Raw genomic sequence first — 16,794 nt, forward strand, 5'->3', positions numbered from 1 at the left:
GCTCGGCTAAAAGGCAAATGAATCATAGACCGAACAGGTATTTGCATGGACAGCAGGACATTTGCCTCTTCACTCTGGAAATATGATCACGGATATGCTGCAGAGGCACTTCACACAGAAAATTAATTACAACCAGGCAAAGCAGGCAAATGCCCCAGAGTCCTCTGACGCCACGAGGGGCCCCAGTGCTCTGCGTTTACCATGTGCAGTAATTAAATTAACTGATAATATTATGAAGTGTGCTTTTGTAGAGGCTTTAATGTGACACTATGACCAAGTCATAGTCATCTTGTACAAAGGTGATGAAATCCTTGTTTTCTTGTTTATGTAGTGCATATAGTGTGTTTTAACAGAGTTATACAGACTCATCCTGACAGCATGGCTGTGATGCTTGTTTGACAGCAAAGAGGCAACCAGCTTTCAAGGAAGCATCAGCGACACTTCAGCTCAGGCGTCAGTGGTGTGGCACGACCGCTACTCTCAAGAAAAGTGTGTTAATGCAATTCTTACAATTTGCTTGGTAGTTTCCCGGACCAGACTGGAGCCTCTTGTGGGCTGGTATTGGCCTACAGGCCTTATGTTTGACACCCCTGGCTTACTGTGTGTGTAGGTGAGATGAAGCTTTAGTGCCAAAACAAAAAGCATAATGACAAATTCCTCCTCAGTGTTTCACCTACAGTGATCAGTGCATTTCTTCTGCCTCCTTTTGGCAGAAATGAACAAAAACCCCTGACCCAGTCATGTTGCTGCTAAGATTTGCTGCTCATATTTCTTCTCATTCATGTTCATGCTTGAAGCATCATTAGACAGCTGAAATGATGAGACAGCAAAGGCTGTAGGTAACACATGAAGCATCTAAGGACTGAAACTTTAATTTAAAATGAAAAATATCCAAACAATCCCTGAAGAGGCCACTGAAGTGCCATAACCTATTCATCTTGATGTACTATCCCCACAACTACATATATCGTGTTGTGTTCTCACTTGTGTTACAATTCAGATTCCTCACACAGTCTAAAAACATGTGTTTGAAGTCAACTGGTGAACTTTAACTAAAGAGAGAAATGTCTTTCTGTCCAGGGTGTGTCCTGCAACTATGGAGCCGTGTGGAATAATAATTCATATGGACAATCCATCTAACTATCTACCTATCTATGGCTCTAGGAATTTTAGATACATAGATAAGTATATATCTTTGACATACTCACAGGTAGAGCTTTATAACTATGGAGCAAGAGCTAACTTCTACTCAAAGACACACAACTTATTTCGATAGATGACCTACTGCAACCTGAAATAGGATCTGTCTACAATATAAAAATCTAATTATTATCTTATTAGCAGATCCATCTCTCTCTTTCTCTAATATAAATAGATAGTATATAGAAATAGAGCTATAGGTGGATATTCTGTATCTTTAGTTACATGTATAGACATATAAACACATCTTTCGACAGACAGATCTGTTTTTCTAGATAGATGAAAACACACCCATTATTTGGCTGGAGGACAGATTACCAGGTGGAATAATCCATCACCTCCAGACTGAGATAATTCCATGTCTGTACTTGAATTCACACAGGAAGGGTCTGGCCGGCTCCAGCCGCGCATGCGCACTGCGTACCGGGGACAGGCTTGTTTTCCCAGGCGCCGCGGCGGCTTTGTGCTCGTCGTCTCCCTCCGTGGCTTCTCTCCGTTGGATGCTCGGTGCTGCTGTCTGCGCTCTCGGCGGCCGTAATGGCGAATCGTTTCTCCTCCTGAGCGAATGCAACGGTCCTTGGCCTGCCGCCACCGCGTCTCGCACGGGGTTTTCCAGCACCGCCGAGTGCGATCATAAACAAGGCCGAGCAACCCCGAAACGGAGTAAGGTTTACCTCCGCGACAAAGAGCCGGGAGAGCTTCATCTCGCTATAGCTTTGCCCCCCGCTAGCCACCACCGGGCGAGGTGCAGCCGCTCCGCCGAGCTCCGAGCCCCGAGCTCCGCTGGAGGCTTGTAATGTGGCAGCTTGGCATGCTTCTTGGGTGAAGGGTTTCTCGCCCCTGTCTGGCTCGCGGGCAGCGGTAGTTCGTGGGACCCAGCAGCCTCCTCGGGTAGCTAACTTAGCCGCTTGGCTAGCTGGCTCGCTGCGTGGATCGTCGCTTCTTCCAGCCGCCTTGTGGAAAGTCTCCACCGGGGCTTCGACAGCCGTCCCCGGCCGAGGCTGCTGCTGCCACCGCCGCCACCGCTAATTCGTACGGATTTTTTTTTTTTTTTTTTTTGCCTTTTATTTTTTACTTTTTATTTTGGTCTTAAATGACCACCGGCAGGAATAACCGAGCGATGATGGAAGGAGTCGGAGCGAGAGTGGTCCGCGGACCCGACTGGAAGTGGGGGAAGCAGGACGGCGGAGAGGGGCACGTCGGCACGGTGCGGAGCTTCGAGAGCCCGGAGGAGGTGGTGGTGGTCTGGGATAACGGGACGGCCGCCAACTACCGCTGCTCCGGGGCTTACGATGTCCGGATACTGGACAGTGCTCCAACAGGTAGCTCTCGTCTCTCTTCCAAACAGTTTGACACGGTCGCTAACTTGTTCAAGCATCTTTAGGCCTGTTAATGAGACTCCTGTACATCAGCTTTTAGAAAGACTTTAACTCACCACATTGTTGCAGACGGAGTCGCTTCATAGGTCATGTGACTCCCAATAACAACCGTCCTCAAGTGGGAAAAACTACAGCCTCGCGCAGTTCATTGTGCCTTGTGCGTTGCGGTTTTAGGTGTTATTGTAGTGTAATTTTACATTTGTTCAGTGCGTGGAAGGTCTTGTCGGCTATAGATGGCCTACACATACTACGACAAGCTTTTTGGGGATAGTTTGGCCCGATATAGGACAAAATTGGACATTGTGGGTGTAAAAGTGTGCCCCTTCAGACTCCCTGCTGACGAGTTGCGCTGCATCGAGCTGTTCCTCATATTGATCCTATTCTATATATGTTTAAAGGGTGGAACACTGCCTCCAAACCATTGTAACTTTATTTAACCAAGGCAGTGTGTCGACAAGATGTACATGATTGTACTAATGAGCCTGACAAAAAGTTTTTTTTTCAACAAACTTTTTTAGATTAATTTCGTTGGTGAAGACCAGATTGATGCACATTTATTTGTGATTGCACATGAAGAAAATGCATATCAATGTGAAAGATTGTCAAGAGGATGTCAGATGTGTGAAACAGTCAGTGCACTCGATGTTCAAGACAAATCTTATGTGGAAACGGCAGTCACTGGACAATAAATTATGATAAGGTAATATTCAGGTTTAGCATAAGTTTTATCTTTCCCTGGATTGAAATGCTTTAAACCTGGAGTCACACACAGGCCAGTTTCATCTTGAGTGGACCTGATTGGTAAAATAGTGCTGTAATAACCTTTAAATATAAAATTAAAAAGTTTTTCATTTGCTGTGACACAGAGTATACATGATGAAAATATCAACATTTGCATGAAATTCAAACAATTTATCCATAAAATGACTACAGTCTCAAAATAAAGCCAGTTTCAATGAAATCTTCTGATCCATAATAGAGTGAAATGTCCAAAAAAGCTTTCCTAAAGCTGTTGCATTTTGCATATTTTTAGAAAACTCTCTGTCGACATGGCTTTGAGGCTTATGCTGGTTCGATGACTTTCATGGTAGCATCACAATATTGTGTTGTGTCCACTATTCTTAAAAAATGTGTAAAAAAACCCCAATGTTTTCTTTAAAGTTTCATCAATTGCTTGGTGGTTTGGCAGGCTGGATTGGAGTCTCCTGTGGACCGATTCCGGCCCACGAGCCTGATGTTTGACACCCTGCTTTAAACTACTGCAGGATTTGAAAGTTGTCTAAATGCATCAGCTGTTCAGTGTCCCACCTTATCAGCAGCAGGGCCGAGCACGATTACCGACCTTGGCAGCCTCCGGTGTGACCTGCTGGAGGCTGCCTGCAGGTCACACCGGAGGCTGCTGGGGTCAAGTACTGGCCTTGGCAGCCTCCGGTGTGACCTCCTGGAGGCTGCCTGCAGGTCACACCGGAGGCTGCCGGGGGTCAGTAATCGCGCCTGCTGTCTCTCCTTATCAGTTCCAGCTTAGATCAAAAATCTGTCTTGAGAGAAACATTTTAATTTGACTGTATTCATTTGTTCTGCATTTTGATCATTTGATCTGCAACATGAAGTAATGAAAAAACAATGTTGAGTATTGCACGATAATATTACTTGTTATAGATAACTTCTGCCCTTTTCTCTATTTTGACCCAGTTTTAACCAGTCAGCTGCTCCACATTTGGTCTTCTTTTTTGGATCAGCTGAGTTTGTTTTCAGTCATCTTGTCTTGACTGTTGTGGTTTCGTGATTTGAACCTCCACCTTGTTGATGCCGGATTTGTCGTAGTGATGAAATCGGATCCATTGTCAGCACAATCTAGGGCAGTAGGACTCCATCTGATTGGCCCAACGTGCTGAATTTGTAGAGCATGAAGGCACGTTGCATGGAAACATATAATCTAGTGCAGCCAGCACTGTCTTTAATTTACAGTCCCCTATTTACACTGGAAGCTCTCAGCTGGTATAAATACAGCCAGAGAAAATCCACGTGCGTACGTACCCGGGAAACGCAGAGCTGTTGTGGAAATATGGACGATCTGTTGCATCCTGTGTAACACATAAGCTGTCAGCATGCCATCTATTTAGGTCTTGTGATTATGAGATCAAAGATACAAAATGTAAAATTTGGTACGGTTAAAATTGGATGAGTAGCTGTTTCAGTCTCTAAAGAAATGTGAGTCACTCCATCTTCAAGTGATCGTTCAGTCCAGGAAGAAACAAAGCAGCAGGTGGCTAAAAGTCATTTTAGTCTTGATTTCCGGGATATTCGTTGTTATTTTTTGTGTTGTGAAAATGAAATGAGCAAAGCTACACCCTCTGACCAATTCATGGTAATTACAGTGTAATTTGTGACTTTTGTTTGTGGTGAGTTAAATGAAACAGACAATACTTTTCTCCTGAATCGGTCATAAAACCAACATGCTGGCTGTAAAAAAAGCTGAAGTAATTCACTTCCCTTCAAATGCGAAGCTCCCTCTTTAACATGCAGTGTAAAATTTACTTGACACGCCCTTCTGTCTGTCTATTTGCGTTTTGCTGAACCCATGAAGTGAAGATCTGCCATATTGGAGTCGTCTTGTTTCCCGTGGCTCACCGCTGCTCTCACGATGAGCCTTCTTCTGGTGTTCCACCACATCATCCTCTCTGCAGAACGTTAGAGAACTGGCACACGCTGTTTTTCTTTCCAGATGACAGCATTGCTTTCTTTTTTAGCACATTCTGCACAAGTGAAAAGCTTTTTTTAATGGAGTCGAGTAGAGAGTTCCTTTATTAATCCCAAACTGGGAAATTCCGGCCATTGGAGAGTCATTGGACAGCAGACTTTTTCAATGTAACAGAAACTTGCAGGTCACGACATTCATAAGGAGCGTTATGAACACCCTGGATGTATTTTAAATTAGAAGGTAAAAACAGTTCCAGTTCATCTTGTACCATCTGCAGTATGAGGATCTGCAGAGGAGTACAAACGGTGAAGCCGCAGAAGAGAATGGGGAATTCACTCAGGCTCTGATAAGGTTTTCCTAGTGAAAAAAACAAAAGTTCTGGAGCGTTTTGGTTTTCCCTATGCTAGACAACAATGCTCTGAGCCAGTAAAACACAACTTTTTGAAAATGCTGCGCTTGTGGTAAATAGTTCTTCTGGACATGCAAGAGTAGATGCACAATGACAACGTTTAGAATGACATGAAACTGCTTTGATTCGAAAATGCAAAAGCAGTGTGTTTTTACTTGTGTTGTTGTGTAAACCGAGCCAGATACGCAAAACACCAAGGCTAGAAATCGTCATAGTTTCTGTGTGTAAAGAGTTGCATTTCAAAGTACAAATTCCCTCACAGAGACATGTGTTGTTTGTATATTTGTTGCCAAGTCGTATTTGCCCGATTCAACAGCGTGATCTGCTGCACTCCGCCATGGGTCCTGGACCGCGGCTGCATGTAACCCTTTCCCGTCCCTGTCTCCACCCCCAGGCATCAAGCACGACGGCACCATGTGTGACACCTGCCGACAGCAGCCCATTATCGGCATCCGCTGGAAGTGCGCCGAGTGCACCAATTACGACCTGTGCACAACCTGTTACCATGGAGACAAGCATCACCTGAGACACCGCTTCTACCGGATCACCACCCCGGGCAGTGAGAGGTCAGTTCACCCGATCGCTGCCTCCGCTTACGGATGTGTAAAATCTCCACCTATCGTCTCGGCCTCTTTTATTTATTTTTTTTAAACGCCGCATTCCGCCTGCCTCGTTCGACTGTGTGTGATATTTGAGAAGTCATTTGTGGACTCTGCCTCCCAGGCAGACACAATCTATCTCTGTGCTCCGAGCCCTCAGTTGCCAGGCAACTATGCAGCCTGGCTTTACGGTTCACTTAGACCTTTTTAAAAAATGATACTAATGCTGCATTTCCCTTTTCTGGAGTTTTTTTTTTTTTTTTTTTTTTTTTTGAGCAGATTTGCCATCTAATACTCCATTTGGAAGGTTGCATGCGTCGCATAGCTTGGCTCTGCTGGCCAGCTTGGTTTAGTCTGCTTTAAAGCTCAGGAATGTAAAGAGTTTGAGTCCGTAGAACACGTTTGCAATCATGTTTGAGGCTCCGCTCATTTAATTTTTCCCTGAGGCCCTCCTCCACAACCGTCTTCACAGTAAATGCCTGATAATCACAGGCTGCGTTCTTACTCAGGAGGCCTGGTTCGACACAAACAGTCCCGCTCCAGGTGCAGACCCTGATACACACCTAATTATAACAATAATATCATTTGGGTGGCAGAAGAGAAACCACAAGTTTGGATGGAGCCTAAGGCAAAGTTGACACCTGTTTGAAAGAGAGTTATTGTGTTTGCTCCCACTGAAGCAGATACTTTTACATTTAACCAAAACAATTCAAAGCAGGCAATTATTGGACCAGTGGACGTAAACAAACAGACCAGTACGAGGGTGTACCCAAAAAAAACCGGATTTTGATTATAACTTTTTATTTATGACATTTCAAAATAAAACACCACCGTCGCCTTCAAAATAGTCTCCATCCGCATTAATGCAGCGCTCCAGCCGTGTCTCCCACTTCACCAATGCGTCGTCAGACCCGCGCGTAATTGTGCCATTTTTTGCCGGCTGCGATTTTTCTGTCACCTCCTCCACATCTGCAAACCGCCGTCCCTTCAGCTCCTTCTTCAACTTGGGGAACAAGAAAAAGTCACTGGAGGCCTCATCTGGCGAATAAGGCGGATGGGAGAGGAGATTCATCTCATTCTTCGCCAGAAACTGCGTGAGGCGCAGCGCCGTGTCCGCTGGCGCACTGTGGTGGTGGATCAACCGGACTCCACTCCGCCACTCCGCGGACCGCTTCCTCCTCACATCCTCACGGAGCGTCTGAGGACTTCCATGTAGTAGTCCTGGTTTACAGTCTGACCTGGAGGGACAAACTCGCTGTGGACGAGACCCTGGACAGCGAAAAAGCAGCTCAGCATTGTTTTCACGGCTGAGCGGACCTGATGCGCGGACATCTGGTCCTTTTTAAACCACCCGAACCACTCATGGACCTGATTCTTCCCCAGAGCATCATCCTTGTAGGCTTGCTGCAACAAGGTGAGTGTTTCTGCTGCTGGTTTTTCCCAGCAAAAAGCAGAATTTAATGTTTGCGCGCTGCTCTGGCTTCCCAGTCAATGTCGCCATTTTGGAAAAAATTGCAGACCTCCTCTGCACTCTGTTGCTATAAATAGCGCCTGACAGGCGTCAGTGTAACTCTCGGAGCTCAGATTTCTCACAGATGTGCATGAGGCTTACCTGCAGCACATCTGACAGCCAGAAGTCGGAACTCATTATTATTATTGTTTTCTGACCAAATTCCAGTTTTTTTTTGGGTACCCCCTCGTAAATGTAAATTAAAGAAAAATTTCAGATCAAGAGACATAAACGAAAAGCAAAACTCGGACCAGGTGACGTAAAAAAAACAAGGCAAAGGTCGGAGCAGGTGATGCCAGTGTTCAGACACAGCTCATAAGTGTGAACGCCCACCTTTAGAGTTCAGGCTCTTAACTGTGAAAACTGAGGCTAAATTAGTTCTCTCAGAGAACCTTAGTTTTTTTTCCTCAGTGCAGTACTTTAGATGGAGATCACAGAAGCTGGCGCTGTAGGAGAAGCAGCCGGTCCTGGCAGTGGCTCCTGGCTGCATCATCAGGACCTGTTAGCGCGTCTCACTAAACGGCAAGAGTGGAGTTGGACTGGGATTTCACCGGAGCTGTCGCTACCGGGATGATAACTCATCCATTTCAGGCCTGTTTTCAGATAACTACCAGAGTTTAGCAGAACGAACACATGGCCCAACAGCTGGCAGGCTTTTCAAGCGAGCAAGACTCCATTTCCCCGGAGACGGGCGTTGCATAATGCACAATGGGTGCCAGAGGTCTCCCCAGCTCACGCGTCTCCCGCGCCGGGCGAGGTGTTTTGTTCCACCGCATTAGCTTCTTTTGACTAACTGCTGAAGAGGGAGTGGTCAGAGGCCGCAAGCTGTCTGCGCTGGTCGGACGTGAACCGTCCAGCTGCTGCGTCTACCACGGCTCCGACGGGCGGAGCTCCGCTGGATGTTTTATGTGCAGTTATCTGTTTAATGCGTTTGGCTCGTACCCTGATGGAGCGTCGACTGCAGCTCGCAGCACTGATTTTTTTTTTCTTTTTTTTTTTTAATGTGTGTTTGACTGCTGAATCACAGTGTTTTTAGATGTGCTTACGGCGCCATAATGGCAGGGTCTGGGCGAAAAGAGAAAAGAGCTGTCAATGTGGTGCAAAGCTGTGCTACAACAGAAAGGATTGTTATTCATAATGTTGCGACATGAACGCCTGCTGCTGTGAGTCTGTCTGGATGAAACGGGCCCTCAAAGCTTTCTCTCCTCTCCAGATTTTCCAACAGTCTCTTTTTTCACACCTGGCTTTAAACAAGACAATAGATTATAGATTTACGTTTGAAAAACCACAATTGCCTTTTTTTTTTAATTTTATGCTGATAGTAATCATGACTTTACACTTTCCAGCCAACGTGTCTCGATGGCTTTAAAAAAGACAGGTTCTTGAAAAGAGGAGCTCACATTCAGATTGTTACTATGAATTCATGCAGTCATTCTTAAAATTAAGTTGGACGTCAAGAACGCCTGGTATTTTGAACTAAGTTTCAGTCTCTGCAACGTTTTGAAAACGATGCAGAAACGTCGAAATTGGCCAGATGTTTGCACAGCTGGTTATATTTGTAATGAAATTACACACACGAGCGCAGTGTCCACATGTCCTCATGCTGTTGAGACGCCCCTCCAATGCTGCCGTTAGCTTAATGTGCTCTGACAGTAAAACATATTTGTCCTGTCAGCAGGCGACTTTTTATCTTTCATTCAGCATCTGAGCTTAATAAGTCGAATTAGAGACAAACACATTTTATCCCCGTTTCTTTCAACTATCTGTTGTGTTTTTGATCTTTGCTTGGGGGAGCCATTCCCCATGTCGTCACTGCCAGATGGGAAGAGATTCTGCTTCTGTTCACAGCAGGGGGCGGCAACAGCTTTGACGAGGCTATAACTATGAATTTGCCTTCAGATTGTGATTAAATAGAAGACATCAGTTTGGTAGAGGTTCAATAAAAACATGGCGGGATGCGGTACACTGAGGGGAACCCTGCACTGCTGCAGGAAGAAGACAGTCTGGCTTCTTTTGCCCTTCGGAGGGCTCATCTCGCCGCTCCAGCAACTGTGAAATGGGCTGTTTGTGATTTCAAAGTACCGTGGAGTAGATCCACAGACAAGATTTCTGCTCTGATGTGTTTTGCTTGGATCAAACATTAGCTGGCCGACGGCGTCACAGGCAAGAGGTTTCATGGTGCGACAGGTGAAGGCATGAGGAAGCATGACCAGGGTCGTTCCTGATGTAGTCCATTAAACTCTGTTTGTCAAATCTGGTAGTTTTCCACATGTAAAAGAACAGATTTGAGTGCTCTGTCCTGCACCGCAGCACCAACCTCCAGTGAGAAAGCATCTTTCTGTGGATTTGTTTCTCGACCAGAGTGCTTCTGGAGTCCCGACGCAAATCCAAGAAAATCACAGCCAGAGGGATCTTCACCGGCGGCCGGGTGGTGAGAGGAGTGGACTGGCAGTGGGAGGACCAGGACGGAGGCAATGGAAGGAGAGGAAAGGTAGGAAGAAATGTTTGATGATGTGGAGTCAAACATTTTGCAAAGAAACCTGCTACTTTATTTGGTCACTTCAGGGTTTCTAAGCAAGACTTTGGAAGAAACTGGGCTTGAAATGAGTCAAAAGTCCCCAAGAAAATGTCAGAAAACCTTCTGTGTTTGGCCCGTGAAATGAAAATATGAACATTTTCTTGATGTATGCATCATTTTTTTGCACTAAAACTAAAGGGAAAAGGCAGAAATTAACCATATATATCGTTTGTTCTGTGTTATTTCTCCTTTCAGGCCAGGTGAGATCGGTTTAGAAGTATGTAGGTGTGTGGTCCATAAAATAAACTTGATACGCCGTTATTGTCTCGACATTTAATGGGAAACACCGAAATGATGAAAACGCTCATGTGGTCCTCGGTCACTGAGAAATGTCCGCGGCGTTCAGGCCTTCCTGGTGTTAAGTAAAAGTAAACGCTGCTTGATGTAAAGATCGATGGTAATAAAAAAGACAGAAGATTTATTTGCGCTCAGCCCGTTTTCAGAAGGTTACTAAAGGGGCCTGTTGAGAAATATGAGCAAACTTGTCTCCGCTTTATTTGAAAGAGCTGCAATTTAATGGATGATAAATCTTTGGAGGCAACACATGCACAGTTCAGCTGCAACGCAAGCTGTAAACATTTTTATTTATTTTTTTGTTGAATACTTCATCAGTCTCCAGCGAAACAGCAGGAATGTTTGCGTTATGCTTTCTCCGGCCTAAAGCTTCCACTTCAGAACAGACGGTGGAAACCCGGCCGAGCGACAGACTACACCCTGCGCTCTGCGCACAATTTCAAATTACCGAGCCGACCGACTCGCCCCGACGTGTCGGTGTCGAGAGCCTCTGCGGTGGCAACTCTGTGTCTGGAATTTCTCTCGTCTTACGTAACATTCCCAAGAAATGGTCGACTTTTTCATTCACTGGCGTCTGTAGAAGTTGCATTTATTTGCTTTGTACCTCAAAATAGTGGCGCGAGTCAGTCAGAGGTCCTGGGAAGTGCGAACCCTTGAAGCCAGAACACATCAGCGTGCCTTTAACTTTCAGTCGGCCTCCGCTCACGGATCGCCACGGTAACGTGCTAAACGGTACTGAAGCGGTTGTTTGTCTCAGCTCCTCGCTGCTGATTCCTGTTATCCTCGCGGAGACCTGAACCAGACGTGCCACTGCAGGCCTTCCCAGGCTCTGATACGTCATTAGAGCGTAACGCCAGGTCTGATGAGGCCGCAGTTGTAGATTTATGCTGCGTATGTTCCGTAAAGTGCTTTAATTCAGACTGGGGGTCCAGACCCCAGAGTATTCAATTCAAGAGTCCCTCCAGGCAGTTTAAGACTTCATTTTGCTGTTATTTAATAGCAGATCTCATTACTGTTTTATGATGCTGTAAGCAATATGCTCTCAAGAAAACCTCCGTTGCTTAGATCTGCTATTAAGTTAGTATGAATATTACCTCCTAAGGCCCATTAATCAATTAGCTCTCAATTAGCTCTGCAAGGGCTTTCAATATGATTTAACACTTTGGTTTCTGTATTTACTTTCGGAATATCTTTAATTAAAGAATTCTTTTCCAGCAGTTCATCGTAGGTTTGCAGTACCTGGAATATTTTTCATGTTTTGAGTTTTTCTTGTTAAAAGTGTTTCTTCTTTTCACTTAAGCTGACTGTAAACTTCTCAGAACAATGTATTCTGTATAAAATTACAATATATTCAATCATTCACTCAGGCAAATTCAAACTGGGACATGGGTGTGATTTTAAAATTTGAATATTTTCTCCCGGTCATTATTTTCCAGGTTGAATTTTGAATCTGGCGTTTAAAAGATGTGTGGTTTTACCAGCACTGGCTGGTGACCTGGCACGCCAACTACAATCATAAATTATTGAAAACATTTTTAATGAAAGCAGCCGTTGATCTCACACATTTGTGTCTACAATCAAAATTTTAGCATTGACTGTACAGCAGAGAAGATAAAACCACCTCTACCTGTGACTCGGTGGAAACTGAAGAACACACCTGCACAGTGAGGATTGTAGTTTACATGTGTGATTCAGCTTCTGAGAGTTTGTGTGACTGACAGTCGTGGCTCTGGTTTGCCGTCGGGTCGTTTAACCTTCAGTCTGACCTTCCGTCTGAGAGCGTTCATAGATCGATAAGAGTATTTTGTCTTTTAGCGCCATAACCAGACCGCTCACCTGAGACGGGAACGCTCCTCTGCCGCCTCCGTTTCAGAAGGATCGGGCCAAAACGAGCAAATAAAAACCGAACGGGCTCGTCGATTCACTTTCCAATTTTCCAGTTTTATTCATACTGCGCCAATAACGACACCGTTACTGAGAAAAAGCCCGCTGAAACAACTGAAAGCCGCCGTTCAGCTGCAATTGAGCAGCATAAAGGCAATATAAGAGCTATAAGACCTGAGCGAGTTTATCACCCCTGAAAAATATGAGATCTTTTGGAATCTGTGTTGCATCGACATCCTGAGCCCACCCTTTCTGAAACACAAACAGAAGAGCGATGGGTTTTCACTTCAATCGTTATCGTCACACACTCGCCGTTTAACGAACTTTTTCCATCGCCGCCTAACTCTGACGACTGGTTCCTCCTCCGCAGGTGACGGAGATCCAGGACTGGAGCGCCGCCAGCCCTCACAGCGCCGCCTACGTTCTGTGGGACAACGGCGCCAAGAACCTGTACCGGGTGGGCTTCGAGGGGATGGTGAGCAGCAGCCTTCCAGCCCGACCTCTTCACCCCACACACACACAGCCACACACACACACACACACACACACACACACACACACACACACACACACACACACGGGATAAGTCTGACAAAAGATCAGCTGTCTGCAGGCTTTTGTGTCCCACTGCGGGGGCTGCCAGACTTTTGTGCGAGCCACGCAGCCTGGAGGAGTACAGCAGCTGGAAGGGGACGGCATCTGCATGATAAAGGAAGTCTGTTCCCTCTCCTCTTTTTTTGTTTTAAGGCGGGAGGAGTGTGTGAGCGTACACAGGGGTCAGCCTCAGAGAAGAGGGGCGGCTGCCGCTGCACACGCGCCTCAAATCAAAAGCATGCTGTTGATTGGTGGGAAAAGCCCCTGCCTTCTTTACAAAAAGGGCCAATGGGGCTTCTCAGCCGCATAACGGATTTGTCTCTTTTTGTTCCAATTGGCTGAAAGGAAAGTGCATCTGCCTCTGGATTACCTAAATCGCGGATTAGACCCCCCAGCTTGACCGTCATCTTTAAAAATTGTGAAAGTGTCCACCGATACAGAGCTGCTCAAAGCTTTCCCCCGATCGCCGGTTATTAATCCGGCCAAACTTGTGGCAGTCAGGACTCTGCCCTCGCAGCCCGCCACGGCGGCTGCACATCTGAGTCATCACAAGCGATGGTGCTCGTGCCAGCGCAGTGTTTCTCTGTCCCGCCTTCCCCTCCGGCCGCTCGCCTTATCGGTATTCCAGGCAGCCGCAGCCAAAGTGTGTGCACCTCACTTTTTTCTGTTTTATTATCATTATTATTATTATTCACCATCATGCTGCCAGCGACGGAGTGTGTAATCACCCTAACCCCGTCCCCTCTCTCCCCTCTCCGCCCCCCCTCAAGTCGGACCTGAAATGTGTGCAGGACGCCAAGGGAGGCTCGTTTTACAGAGACCACTGTCCCGTCTTGGGTAAGTAGAGCCGGCGATGTGCGTCCGCCGTCGTTACTGCACCACTCCTATCACCTCCTGTTCTGGTGCAGTGAATTCAAGGGCATCGGGGGGAGTTGGGCTTGCAGTGCAGGCGCTCCGGCCACTAGATGGCAGCACTGCACAGTCACCTGGCTGCTGAAAGCAGGTGCAGGCCGGCCTGTGATTCAGACTGCAGCAGGAGCCCCTCATCCGTCTCTGTCCACTTACTGTTATTATCAGAAGCAGGAGTCTGCTGTCGAAAGCAGGGGTGTGAAACATAAGGTCCGTGGGCCGGAATAGGTTTGCAAGAGACTCGGGGAAGGACAACTTGTAAGAATTGCATTAATACATTTTTCTTAAGCAACACAACACAACACTGACTCTCCAGCTGAGATGTCAGCGAACCTCATTAGCCTCAACGCCACGCCACGCTGTCAGGATGAGTTTGTAAAATCCCCCATAATGCAACAGCGACAGGAGAAGTCTTTTGGACATTTTACTGTATTTTGCATGAGGAGGTTTCATGAAAAATGGCTTTGTGTAAAATTTTTTGTCATTTTCAATAGTGACTGTTTGATCTTTGTTAAGATCTAGACATTTAACTCTTCGATAACCACGGTGAACATTTTGAATCGTCTGACGCTGCGGTTCCCTCCCAGGCGAGCAGAACGGGAACAGAAACCCCGGCGGCCTCCAGATCGGAGACCTGGTCAACATCGACCTGGACCTGGAGATCGTGCAGTCGCTGCAGCACGGCCACGGGGGCTGGACCGACGGCATGTTCGAGACCCTCACCACCACCGGCACGGTGTGCGGCATCGACGAGGACCACGACATCGTGGTCCAGTACCCCAGCGGGAACAGGTGGGACGCCTCTCCCCGGCAAGTCTCTCAACGCTCAGCCTGCCACACTCGAGTGGAGAGCCTCGAAAACACCCAAGGGCCAATTTTGCGTAGTGTGTGTGATGAGGTGGATCTTCAGGGGATGGAAGTGTCTCTTCATCTCAAACACTTTTCTCAGTATTTAGCAAAGTGTTTTCACCGCGCCGCTCGCAAACGTGTCAGTCGACTTCTTTATGGCCTCAGTTCCAAGTCTGATTTTCGTCTCAATCATTCCAATTTATGTTTGATGGTACTGAAACAGCTCAAATTAAATAGGACGGGGCCATGTTTACTGTGTAATATGTCTGTAAGTCTGAGGAAGCGAGGCAGCCAGTTTGTTTAAACCTCTGTTTGTGTGATTTCTGATCGTCGTGGAGGCTAATCCATTCTGAAATGCTGCTTTTATCTCCAATCTTCTCACTGAGTAATGCAGTATATCTGATTTATTCTCATCGTGCCACTGACATACAAAATATGCATTTATTGCAAAAGAAGTGTCTGTTCACGACCTGCAAATTCAAACCAACAACTCTAAATATGAAAGAAATCTGGTGGATCATGATTAAAGCCACCATGGGAGAGAGCCGTTTTCAAAAAAAGTGGTGTTTTTAGTGGCTCCTCGCTCCGCTGTAGTGTAAACAAACATCCAAAACATATAAGTTTTCACTTCAAAATGTTGGTTAGCAGCTTCTAGTCCACAAAAAAATGTGCAGTACTTGCCATTTATCATTTGCTATGATCCTGTTATAACATGAAGTTAAGCGTGTTAACTAACTCACTGAAGAGTTCCTGCGAAAGTAAACCACAAATATTATTAGAGTGTGATTTGTCACGAACTCAGCGCCGTGTGAAAAACAAGAGCAGATGAGCAGACCCGAGAACAAAAGAGAAAATATCTCATAATAAAACCTGCACTACTAAGACGGGTGCAGGGCAGCTGAGGAAATGATTCACCGCTCAGGAACTGCAGCTCCTCTGAAAGCCGAGCTGCTTTCTGCCCCCTTTAAACGTCTGAAATCCAGTTTGAAAATCATCAATGCTCACATCCTCAGCAGATTAATACACACTCAGAATCTCTCTTGACTCAGTCGTTCACACTCCTCGCTGCTTCCGCGTGCGCCTGCGTGCAAAATCAAGTTAGCAAACATCCAAACTTTCAGCAAATCGGACGCAGGGCCGTCTAAATTTAAACACGTGCGCTGCGAGTCACTGGCGAGCGCCGCTCCACGTGTCGCGATCTGAAGCTCCTGAAAAGAGCAGATTTCGCCGGTGGCCGTGTCGGAGCAGCGCCGCACATTCATGCTCCCCCACGTGCGGCAGGAAGCGCTCACAAAGAGGCGCCCAGCTGCCACCGAGGGGAGAAGTGCTGCGGCACAACTCTTTTCGGGCCGCTTCTATTTCAGCCGGCGCCGCCTCCGTGTCGGCTCCATTCAGCACATCCAGCCGAGCGCTGAGCAGTTCAGGGGGCTCGTTTGTTCTGTCTCGGTCTGAACGGCGGGTCGTTCCTGTGCCCCTCAGGTGGACGTTCAACCCCGCCGTGCTGACGAAGGCCAACGTGGTGCGCAGCGGCGAGGTGGCGGCCGGTGCGGAGGGCGGCAGCTCGCAGTTCCTGGTGGGAGACCTGGTGCAGATCTGCTACGACATCGACCGCATCAAGCTGCTGCAGCGAGGCCACGGAGAGTGGGCCGAGGCCATGCTGCCCGTAAGGCTCCGCCCACAGAAAGCACATCTTTTTTTTAATCTTTCATTTCAGGAAAGCTTGACGTTTACATGAAACGATGCCAGACCACCTGATCCAGACCCAAAGCACAGCAAAACATCCCTGATTCCATTGTTGAAATCAACATTAAGGATAGACCAATTATCGGCCGATATTGGGCATTTCTCTAATAATCGGAATCGGCCTTTTTTTCCACCAATAGCAGAT

General features: G+C 46.7%; 1 protein-coding gene across 6 annotated transcripts in view; it reads left to right on the forward strand.

The window, feature by feature from the left end:
* The first annotated feature begins 1,611 nt into the window (after positions 1 to 1,611).
* The window catches only part of mib1 (MIB E3 ubiquitin protein ligase 1), a 68,594-nt gene continuing 53,411 nt past the window's right edge, over positions 1,612 to 16,794 (forward strand). For 4 of the 6 annotated variants that reach the window (XM_030114353.1, XM_030114354.1, XM_030114357.1 and 1 more), the window contains exons 1-7: positions 2,294 to 2,522; positions 6,084 to 6,255; positions 10,160 to 10,289; positions 12,925 to 13,029; positions 13,919 to 13,985; positions 14,645 to 14,849; positions 16,386 to 16,569. In XM_030114353.1, the coding sequence (XP_029970213.1) occupies positions 2,294 to 2,522; positions 6,084 to 6,255; positions 10,160 to 10,289; positions 12,925 to 13,029; positions 13,919 to 13,985; positions 14,645 to 14,849; positions 16,386 to 16,569 (1,092 nt within the window). Of the gene's footprint in view, positions 2,233 to 2,293; positions 2,523 to 6,083; positions 6,256 to 10,159; positions 10,290 to 12,924; positions 13,030 to 13,918; positions 13,986 to 14,644; positions 14,850 to 16,385; positions 16,570 to 16,794 lie in introns of those variants that run through there. The other 2 variants (XM_030114355.1, XM_030114356.1) reach the window with 2 other exon arrangements.

The sequence above is a fragment of the Salarias fasciatus genome, chromosome 18 (genome assembly GCF_902148845.1).
Source record: "Salarias fasciatus chromosome 18, fSalaFa1.1, whole genome shotgun sequence".
NCBI lineage: Eukaryota > Metazoa > Chordata > Actinopteri > Blenniiformes > Blenniidae > Salarias > Salarias fasciatus.